The 11,324-nt window shown below is 37.2% G+C and overlaps 1 protein-coding gene across 14 annotated transcripts in view; it reads left to right on the forward strand.

The window, feature by feature from the left end:
• The window catches only part of thrap3a (thyroid hormone receptor associated protein 3a), a 56,805-nt gene extending 45,644 nt beyond the window's left edge, over positions 1-11,161 (forward strand). For 6 of the 14 annotated variants that reach the window (XM_077217865.1, XM_077217863.1, XM_077217867.1 and 3 more), the window contains 9 exons: positions 2,729-3,571; positions 5,067-5,768; positions 5,921-6,090; positions 6,654-6,765; positions 6,910-6,994; positions 7,723-7,910; positions 8,771-8,933; positions 9,014-9,148; positions 9,566-11,161. In XM_077217865.1, the coding sequence (XP_077073980.1) occupies positions 2,729-3,571; positions 5,067-5,768; positions 5,921-6,090; positions 6,654-6,765; positions 6,910-6,994; positions 7,723-7,910; positions 8,771-8,933; positions 9,014-9,148; positions 9,566-9,781 (2,614 nt within the window). In that variant the 3' untranslated portion in view covers positions 9,782-11,161. Of the gene's footprint in view, positions 1-1,505; positions 1,659-2,728; positions 3,572-5,066; positions 5,769-5,920; positions 6,091-6,653; positions 6,766-6,909; positions 6,995-7,722; positions 7,911-8,770; positions 8,934-9,010; positions 9,149-9,565 lie in introns of those variants that run through there. The other 8 variants (XM_077217857.1, XM_077217861.1, XM_077217858.1 and 5 more) reach the window with 3 other exon arrangements.
• The last annotated feature ends 163 nt before the right edge of the window (positions 11,162-11,324 follow it).

Below are 11,324 nucleotides of genomic sequence, written 5' to 3' on the forward strand. Positions count from 1 at the left end.
TACTAAAACACAAAATGGAACTTTATTGTAAACACACCATGTGACTCATGCTCAGTTTCCCATCCATTACTCATTTTAAATTAAAATCAATATTTCAGTGCCAGTGTCGTCCATCTAGCCGCAGCGGCCAGGCTAAAGTTATGTAAGGTACACCTCTGTACATAAATAAAAGTACCCTCTATTTTATAATGCCTTTACTCTGGCTTCCTCTCTTGTTGAAAAGGGGCTGCCCAGTCACTGTGATTTTACTCTCCATGTATTCATCAGCATTGGATCAAGTCTGATATTTGGGAAGGGCTGTGGCTTTGGAAAGGTTCACCGCACTTTCTTATTTCTCATGCTAAAATTGTACTTCCCTGCACATTCTGTTAGGACTGCTGGTTTTGTGCTTACAGCACAGTTGAGGCTCTTAGGTAGCCAAATGTTAACTGTTCCTGCCAGAAACAGCCCTGTTTTAGAACAAAATTCTAAAAACTCAGTTTTTTTGTTTTACATTTATTGAGGATGCATATTCCCCCTCCCCCCATAAGCATGGATCCTTTTTCCTGTGTGGTTGACAGTGTACATTGAGCTGAGTCGGAGAGAAGTACTTTGTTGATTTTTCATGCAAATTTGCAAAATCTGATGTCCCGTATTTGCAAGGGAAATCTTGTGAGCATGGGCTCTCATTGCTGACCAGTTTCAAAGCAGAGATGCCACAGCTGGAAAAACCTTGACACACGAAATTAAACATTGCTGCATGGTTCTGAATAGTCAAACTGTCCAAATAAAACTCATGGGTCATGAGTGTCAGGAAGTAAAATTCCATCAATAAATATAAAAAGAATTGGAAAGATCATCAATTACTCACCCACATGTGATTTTACAAGTGGAGACTAAAGGTTTCAAGATTTAAAAATCACTATAAAAGTCATCAATATAAATTTTGCACTATATTTTAAGGCATATAATAGCTTTGTGTGATTAACAGACCGAAATTTCAGGGAGAATCGTGTTGCCTGTTGTGACCGGACAATTGAGTCAGTGAGTTGGCATGATAACTGGATCAATATAATTCATAAATAAATCATTCAGACCAGTTTGAGAACTGTTTCCACCAACTTAGATTTGGTTAAAAGAGGTTGAAAGCTATTGGATGACTTCAGAAGTTTTGCTGTTCAGTGCATGCGATTCATATGGACCACTTTTATGCTGCATTTGTGCCCTTTTTGAAGATTAAATGCCTGAGACTCCATTCATTGTAATAACAGGGAAAAGTGCAACCAGTACAATTCAAATGTCTGCTTCTGTGTTTCCCAGAAGAAAGAAAAAGATATGGTTTTGAAAGAGCAAGTGACTAAATAATTACAGAATTTTCATTTTAGCTTCAGTTAACGAGTGAATAAATAGCTTTTCAAAAGAGGGAGCTGTTGTAATTGTTGCCTTCAGTTAGAGCCTACAATCTGTGAAAAGCCAATGTGTTGTAACTGGCAGGCTGAGAACCTCCTCTTTGCTCCGTAAAAAGAGGGTAGAAATTTTTCCCATATGACCCATGTGACTGACTCTTTCCATCCGCGCTCACTAGAGGAGATGCAAAGTCCCTCTTGCTCACTGTGAGAGTATCATGTTGCTCTGTGCACTACCTTCTTACTCTGTATTCCAATGAAAAAACGCAAAGGGTGAGTAGAAAACCAGTCGAAACTGTAGATAAAAGTAGGTTATTGTGACTGTCATTATGTTTGTTGGATGGTAAATTGGTTGAAGGGTGCTTTACTTGGAAAATCATTTGCGAGGCTTTGTTTCACTTTCCAAGATGAAAAAAATCCACTTCACTAGAATGGCAGGTTTTAATACAATGCTAGACATAATTGCATGAATTTTACGATTTTATATTCTAATAGTTGACGTGTGCATAATATTTAAATGTTTCAGTGTCTGTTCATCTTCCAATGAGATTATATTCAGAATTCTATAGAACCGAGTGCAATGCACAGTATGAAGTACTTGCATGTGCAAGTTGTTTAGTTGATTATCAGTGTTTGTGAATGTTAAGTTGTGCTAAAAGGGACTGGCTTACAAAGAGACCAGAAGTACTTAAATCTGTTCATAAATAGAACAACAGGGCCACCGTATGGTGCAAAGTCAACTTTGCACCAAGAGTTTTTAATTTTAATATCAGCAGTGTTTGTTACCTGAAAGAATTCTTTGACATACTGTTACTATTTATCTAAAATAGTTGATACAGTTTTAATTTCATGCCTCTATTGATTGTCATTTTAGCTTTAGCTTTTGTGTGAGAAAGAGACCCTTTAAAGTCATTATTTTGTGTTAGTCTGAATTATTAACTTTAATAACATCAAAATTTGTATTCTCATGTGTCTCATAGCCAAATCAGTTGACATCATAACCAAATTACTGTTGAATATCATTTGATTTAAGATCCAGCGGAGGTGAAGTACTAGTGAATAATCTTTGGTCTGTTGTTCTTCACCCAGAGGTGTAAAGCTCCAGAAGTTGTTGTATGGACTACTTTTATGTAGATTTTATAATGCTTTTTGTCCTCTTTGGAGTTTTAAATCTTATGATCACCATGACCTCTAGTTTTTTGGAAAAAATCTATGTAAAATTGTATTTAAAATTATTGTATTTTGTTCCTTGGAAGATAATTGCATATGTAATGTCTCTTTGTGTCATTTTCTATATCCCAAGGATTTTTGTTGGCTCAATCCTTCCTCTTGTTGTCTTCAAGCTCTAGGTCTCGCTCTCGATCAAGATCCCATTCCCCGCCCCACAACCGTGAACGGAACCACACACGGGAGTACCAGAACCAACGGGAGTTTCGGGGCAACCACAGAGGCTTCCGGAGGCCATATTATTTCCGGGGGAGAGGTCAAGGCTTTTTCCGCGGACGCTTTCAGCGTGGTGGAAGGGGTGGATATAACAACTACCATCACAAAAACTGGCACAACTTCCGGCAGTACCCTCAGCAGCAACAGAAGCAGTACTACTCCAACAGTCCCAAGAGGGGCCGTTCACGCTCTCCCAAGAAGCAGCTGAGCAGCCCGCAGCCCCGCAGTCACTCCCAACGCTCTGACAGGTCATCCTCAGGGAGATCGCCACAGTCGCACCACTCTTCCTCCTCCAACTCTGGGTCTGCCAAAGCCACTTGCAAAGATATAAGAGAGGGAGTCTCAGTGCCCGAAGAAACTCGAGGAGGTGGAGATGGGGCTCTGGCAGAGCAGGTGGGAAGCTCTTCTTCGGCTGAAGGGAATGCTGATGGAGACAGGACTTTGGAGAACTCTCAGGTTTTGACGAACCATGACGCTAGTCCTAAAAGGACAAGTCTGCAGGTTTGCTCCTCTGTCACTAATGACAAACCGATTGACTCTGCAACCAACGAGACAAGTCCTGCTCATAAGAGTTCAAATGCTCCAAATAAATGTGCCACCACCTGGCAGAAAGCTGCAACTGCACCGTCAAACAGCAGCCCCATAAAGAAAAGCCTTAGCCCAGTTTTCAATGGTTTTGGGCTCTTTACAAATATTGACCAACAGACAGATGATAGAATTGCTATCTCCGCTGCATTTTTGAAGTAAGTATGGATAACTTTTAATGACATTTTTTTTATGTTGTTCATTTATCCATTTTTACTCTACCGGTCAAAAGTTTGGAGTAATAGATTTTTTATGTTTTTGAAAAGATTCTCTTATGCTCACCAAGGCTATTTTTTTTTTGTTATCAAAAATACAATAAAAACAGTAATATTGTGAAATATTATTACAATTTAAAATAACTTTTTTTTCTATCTATCTATATATATATCTACATATATATATATATATATATATATATATATATGTATGTATTTTTTTTTTTAAATGTAATTTAGTTATTCTTGTTATAGCAAAGCTGAAGTATTATATCGCAATCATAATAATATGCTGATTTGGTCCTCAAGAAAACATCGTTACTGCTTAATAGCTTTGTGGAAACCATGATATATTATCATTCACAAGTTTTGGGTAAGATTAAAAAAATACTTTTATTCAGCAAGGACACGTTAAATTAATCAAAAGTGACAGTAAAGAAATTCATAATGTCTTATTATGAACGATTTATATTTTCAAATAAATGCTAATCCTTTGAACTTTATATTCATCAAAGAATCTTGCAAAAAATGTTTTCAACATTGATAATAATAAGAAACACTATGAATAATTGATTAAATTGAGCACCAAATCAGCATGATCCATCTGATGGATCATGCATGTAACACTGAAGACTGGATTAATGGCTGCTGGAAATTCAGCTTTGCCATCACAGGAATAAATTACATTTTAAAATATATAATAAGAAAATAGTTATTATTCTTATATTATTTCACAATATTACTGTTTGTATTGTATTTTTGATCAAATAAATGCAGCCTTGACCTATTTCAAAAACATTGATAAATCTTAATCATTCCAAATTTTTGACCAATAATCTATATTATTTAACTTGTTTGTCCTAGGGCTGGGTAGTGTTCTCAAGCCTTTTAAGCTATATTGATGACAGATGTTTATATATTTGATGGACTATATGCATTTGAATATTGTTTATTTTCTTTTTCTTTTTTACCTTTATTTTAGTCAGTTATAAGAGTGGAAGTAACACAATAAATCCTGTGTGCGTGCCAGACAAAAAGTAAGATTGCACATTTGGTTTGCAATCTGCCCTTGAAATGCATCAAAAGAGCGGTTGGAAGAAAGAGCCAAACATGAAGAGCTAGATATACCTTGTTTACAAATGTCAGCTCACAGTCTGTAATTTAGATGTCCTAAAAAGGTCTAAAAGGTTTATATTTGCACTTTGCAAATGGAAGAAGTGATATATTCCCAGCTGCACACACACTTGTTTACCTGTTTCAGACTGGAAGCCATTCATTTGTGCACGGTAAAATGAACCAAATCCATTACAGTTTATGCATAGTTCTGTCAGTTTGACATAAAGTAGCAGTCCTTGGTCACGTCAAAATGACAACTGATGCATCTGAGCACATTATTGTAAATAATAATGAACTGTAAAATCTTTCTCTCATTTACCAGATTCCTGGAGGAACAAAAGGTTAAAAAACAGCCCTCTGAATGTGAGAACAACACACACAAAGGGAAAAGTAACAGAGAATTAGTATGTGATAAAGAAAATGGAGGAATCTTTGAAAAGGGCACCGAGTTGTCTCGCACTATAGATCATGACAACGCAGGAGAGAAGGAGAAATGCAAATATGCAAAGAGTGGTGATGGTAAAAAGTTATCCATAAGCACCCCTAAAATGGGTCCACGTATCGGCCCAACATTTATGTGCGAGGATGGTGAGGACGAAGTCGAAGAAGGGGAGATCTCTGATAAAGTGAGGGATACGGTAAACAATCCTTCCAAAAGAAAAAGCAAAGTCGCGCTGTCCGCTCGTGAAATGTTCGAGAAGCGAATCAGAAGGATGCAGGACATGCCATGGGATGATGAGCTGGAGGCTCTCCTGCTCTGCCATAAACAGGAAAGAGCAGCGAAAATCCTAGCGGCTCTCTCTAAGAGAGACCAGCTGAGTGGCATGCTCAAGGATCCATCCCCTGAAAAGCTCTCAAATGTGAAACGAAAAGAGAAACCCACACTGCTTCCCAGGAGGAGTTCTGAGAGCCGCGAGCAAGAGATGTTTGTGGTTATGAACGAGGAATCCCCACCAAGAGCTTCCGTGAAAAGAGGAAGTGAATTCAGTGTAAGGATGAATTCTCTCAGTGATGACCTTGCTAGGTAAATGATTTTCGTTTCCCTCCAAGATCTCAGAAATTACCTTTTGCTTCTACTTGCCTCTTCACAAAACATTGCATTGTTGTGCATATGACTGCTTCTGACTATCACATATTAAATATATTCCATTTTGTCACCATTGTTCTATTTGACAGAACATCTGTTTTGACCAATGAAAGAAGGCATCTTCTGGAGTTTGTGCATCTTGATGAAAAGGATTGGGAGTTTCAAGCTGTCCTTCAGCATCTTCAGGCTCAGCAGTCACTCAGAAGTCCATCTGAGCTGTTTGCCCAACACATAGTTTCAATTGTCCATCACATTAAAGGTGACTGAAACCTCTCTGTCTTGTACAGCTAAGGTTGTGAGAGGGTTGTTATGGACGTAGTATTTGTATTGTTCCATCACCCCTCTGTAAAATTACAAAAATGATACACCCATCATTTAATTACCGCAGACTTCATTTTAAAAAAAATATATTTATCATTCATAATGGGACAAATATACATATACATAATGTGTCCGCCATCATTGTTTTGGTTGAATGTATTTTGATTGAATGCATAATACATATGCGCACGATGTCACCTTTTTCACAAATTCGTGTTTTTGTAGTTTACACGGAGATGATGGCAGTATAATTTTCACACAAAAAAAATCGCCTTAAAACTTGTTTTTAAAAGTTAGCGTTTTCAGGCCCCCAAACGCTGTTGTCGTGTAAATGAACGGCCAAAAAGGTTTCCATTTTAAGTTGAAAAGAGTATTGTGTAAGCACTCCCCTAAATCTTTTTTAGTTTTTTTTTATATAAATATTTATTATTTATTTATACATAATCTTTTTATACTTTATTTATTTAATGAAAAAATACAAAATTTTCTGCCCACATGCAGCTCAATATTTTCCTTCTTCTGGATTGACCCTAAGTGATCGCTTTGCCATGTACCAGAGAAGAGCTGCTGAGAAAGAACTCATTAAGCAGAGAAAGAGTCCAGAGATACACAGGTATAAAAATTTCAGGGACAAATTCCCACACTGGTTTCTCATGCACGTATGAGCAATTTATTTGTTTTGACAATTTCAAGACTTTAAGAAAGGAGGATCAACATATATCAAAATATTCCTCTCTTCACCTCTTTTTTTTCACAGGAGAATTGATGTTTCTCCCAGTGCTTTTAAGAGGCACTCTCTTCTGTTTGATGAGATGAAAAGCACCATGGAAAACAGCTTCAAGGTGACCAAAAATTTTGAAATATGACGTATTTTGGAAAAGAATGCTGCGCGAGTGATGTGGCCAAAGCATTCATAGGCTTCCTTCTCTCTCTAAAAACTCTTGTTTCTGATGAGAGAGGCATAAAGTCCAAAAAGTGAGATGCGAAAAGAGGTGCATTCAGGTTGTTGTGTTGTAAATGCCTTCCCTTTTACAAGCCTTCCTAAGGCAGTTGAGGCAAGAAATCAGAGGTCAGAAATGGAAGTGACCAGTTGTTCCCATGTCAAATCCATTCAAAGGACTCTAAACAAAAGTCATAGTAAGTATTCTTCTTCAAAGCCTGCAAAGAACAAGTGAGGTGTTTAGGCAAAGTAAAAACAACATACTTTCATGAGCACCAATGAAAGTATTTCTGCTGTGGTCCTATAATGTTGCCTACTACTATTTTGTTTTGTTTATTTTATATATCTTTTGATTTCGATGAGCAAGTGAGAGGAAATCCGAATGTTATTTTGTGACCTATTGCCATTTCTGAGAAAATAAGCCTGTTGAAAGACTGTAAGAAGCCAAAATGCTACATAAAATGATATTAGAAAAGGCGTCTTCCTTTCATCCATTTGCATGATTGTTTGAAGTCAGCTCTTGCTGTGTTTTTCATTTTGGTCCCACCCCGTACAATGCTGCATGAAGCTAATAGGTCACGCAACTAACCCACATCTGGCCCACAACATCTCTCTTTCTCCTCACGGCAGGTTGATGGTAATAAATCTAAAAGTGATTCAATGGACCTTCGGCTGGATATTGAGCGCAGAAAGAAATACTTGAGTGGAGAGAGAGAGCAAAGAGAGGAAGAGTACGAAGAAAGAGTATCGGGGGAATCTCCCGAATCAAGAAAGGAAACATCCACAGAGAAAGCCTCAAAGAACCACAAAAAAACAAAGTAAGCTGCATAAGAAAAGATGTTCCATAGACATTACAGAGTGATTGTGAATGCAGAGGTTCAGTTATAGAAAACAGCTGACAATCATATTTCTGTTTGGGCTTGTTGTAACCACTCAAGTGAAAAATTGTCATGGTGATAATAACTTCTCTAAATTCAGTTTTGATCAACCATTAAACAATTTGCAATATCAGATACAGATTTACTTGCTTCAACATTCAAAGAATCTGTTTGAGTCATGTAAAGATTTAACAAGATGAAACCGTCAAACCTCTCTGGAGGCCTTCAATAAACACTTTCAAAAAGGCCAGAAGATGCGTTCACACTTTCAGCAATCTGCAGAAACAAGAAGACAATCCTTTTCAGGGTTGGTGATGTGAGGCGACACGAGTGACAGAAATCATTGGGCAGAGTGAATTTTGAGCTATTGAACTTGCATATGAGCTGCAATACGATACAGCAACTACCAATGGGAGCAGAGCTCAAATGATTGACTCCCTGATACAGAGGTGTACTGTATTCAAGTAGGAACACCTACTTGTGCCCAACAGAAAAGCAACTTGGTCACCTTCAGTTATTACATCACTGTCAGTGTGAACGCACCTTTTTGACTTTCTGGTCAGTTGGATATTTTGAATATGACGAATATAGGTTTTAAAGTGTTTGAAAATGTCCTGATTTCCTTCGACTTCAGGTAGGCTACAGGTAAAGATGACTTTTTGGTTAGGGGACAAGAAAATGAGCTGATAAAGTCACTTTGAACATGAACGACAAAAGTTGTTATCGCTGATCCAGTCGATTTTTGAGACCTCTTTACATTGATCAACAATGTCTGAATCTAATGTTATTTGATTCTTAAGGAAAAGCAAGAAGAAACGGGAGCGTTCTCAGTCATCTTCCTCATCTTCCTCTGCTTACCATGAAGACGAGGCTGAGATCAAGGCAGAAGGCTTATCCAGAGTCCAGCTGGGGTTTAGAGAGCATGGAGAGTCTGTGGAGAGAGGAAGATCACGAGGAGGCTTTGTAAGTTGAGTCTATTGAAGAACCAAGATATTTGTTTATTGCTTTAATATTTATGGTTACAATTTGCTGTTTCTTAGCAGCTTAGCATTCGTGGTAGAGGTTGGAACCGAGGAAATTTCCACGGAAACGGCAACGGTGATTCACAGATGAACATGTCAGCAAAGAATCAAGACTGGGATCAAGAATACACTCCCAAGAGCAAGAAATACTTCCTAGTATGTTGTGATCATTGTAAACACCCATTCTAATCTCCTTTCTAATGCAGTTTCTGAACAACCAAAAAAAATTAAAAAGATTAACATAATATGCATATCAGGAACAAAAAACATACAGTAGTTTATGCTCCATGCAACCTATCAGTTACATTCATGGTCTGTACATGTAATATTATGACAATGTACAATCAAACATAACACAGGTGATTATGCTTAAACTGAGAAATCTTTTCAAACCTTTTAATTATAATAATAAGTTAGGTGGGAGATGGATTATATATATATATATATATATATATATATATATGGTTTCATTAGGTACTAACTCTCTATCAAGGTTTTCAGTCCCGCTTACAACTGTATATGTTACATAATTGAGGTCCATATTTTTTGTAAGCCCTTCTTCTGTCTTTGCAGCACAGTGAAAGAGACAGTGAAGGTGAGAGAAAGCTGATGAACATGCGCGGCTCTGGTCGCGGTAACATTGTTCGTGCCAAGGGACGTTTCATCCTCCGGAGGGCCACAAATACCAAAACCACCAATAATACGAGCCCTAAATGGGCCCATGATAAATTCCAGGCCACTGATGATGAGGGTGAACAGCAAGGAGATGATGTAGAACAGGACCAGTGAGAATGGAGCAGTGAAGACTTTGACAGGACCTTGGAGAACAAGGAGATCCCTCATCATGTCAAGAATGGATATAATATCTGCATCCTTATGGATCCAAATCTTTTTGATAGGAAAGAGGCTTTTTTATTGTATTGCTTTTTTATTTCCTACTTCCTATCTTATCATGACGGACACTGTTAAAAGCACCTGCTCCAACATTCATTTTCTATCCCTACATCTCTGGAAGAATTGGTGCCACCAATTCTCAAGTGCCTCTATTGCGAATCCTCTCTCCTTTTTGCACAAGACTTTTGAAACATGCAAACGTAAAACACACAGAATAATATGTATGTTTTGAAGTAGTGATATCATAGACCGATATTAAGGCTAGGCCAATTGATTGGCCATTTTGAGGCTATTAATATAACCATGTGAACTTAATTATTGGAAGTTTTTATTTCCCCACTTTTTCATTTTCAGATTCTACTGACAGCTTTGTCTATGGATAGTTAGAAATTTAATTTGTGTGTGTGTGTGACTAGTTATTAAATGTTACAAATACAGTACAACTCATATCGTCTAGTGACCATATATATCGGTCATCGGACACTCTACTTTCTAGATGTTGATATCAGGCATCAAAAAAACATATTTAGGTCGGCTACTAGTTCAAATGTTTGGTGCCATAGTGCCTATAGTGTAGAATGCCAGTATAGAACTATACTGTAGCTGGTTATGTTCTATGTTTTTGCCTTAAGAAATGACATTATTGCTGTTGAAAAAAAAAGAAGTACATATTGACATTTTGTGGGCTTAAATGAAACTCTTTCAGACCCTTGTGTGTCTGCCGATAGAAACGAAGATCTTGATTTAATGACCCAGTCTCGCTATGGGACCAAACAACAGCAGGTAGACATTCATGTCCCAGTGAATGACATGTGGAGAAAAAAAAAGACTTACATTCATCCAACTGCTTGTCAAAGTGGTCAACTTTAAAACTGGACAAACATCCTAAAGAAAAAAAAAAAATACATGTACCTACAAATGTTTTGAAGACTGTTTTAGATTTTAGATTTCTCGGGTTGCAGGGTTTTGACAATATGTGTGTGCATATTTTATTATGGGTTTTCTAATGTATGCCTTTATTTCTATTGGCTAAGCACATTCTTTAGATGAAGTAATCAATTCAGCCCTTAGATATTTTAATAAAAATATTTGTTTTGGGGAATTAATTTGAAGAGTTAAAATAAAACAAATTATAGGGGGATGTGAATAATTCACATTCATACTCAACATTGAATTTTAATTGTCTGGTTTCTGATTTGCACTGTGTCTGATATATACATTTGACTTGCATTTATATACTCACAATCAGAAAGAATAAAAAAAGCAACAATTTTCTATTGCATGTTTTTTTTTGTGTGTGTGTGTGTGTCAAAAAGAAACTAGCATCAGTGTTGGTTGCAGCAGAGATGAAAAAGGATCTAAGTGCAGCAGTCTGTCTACAGTATATTCAGAAATGAACTCAAATCTTAACCGAACAGAACAAGCAACATAAAACAAT

Source organism: Siphateles boraxobius, unplaced genomic scaffold (genome assembly GCF_051911475.1).
Source record: "Siphateles boraxobius isolate OS27281-9 unplaced genomic scaffold, OSU_SipBor_1 12, whole genome shotgun sequence".
NCBI lineage: Eukaryota > Metazoa > Chordata > Actinopteri > Cypriniformes > Leuciscidae > Siphateles > Siphateles boraxobius.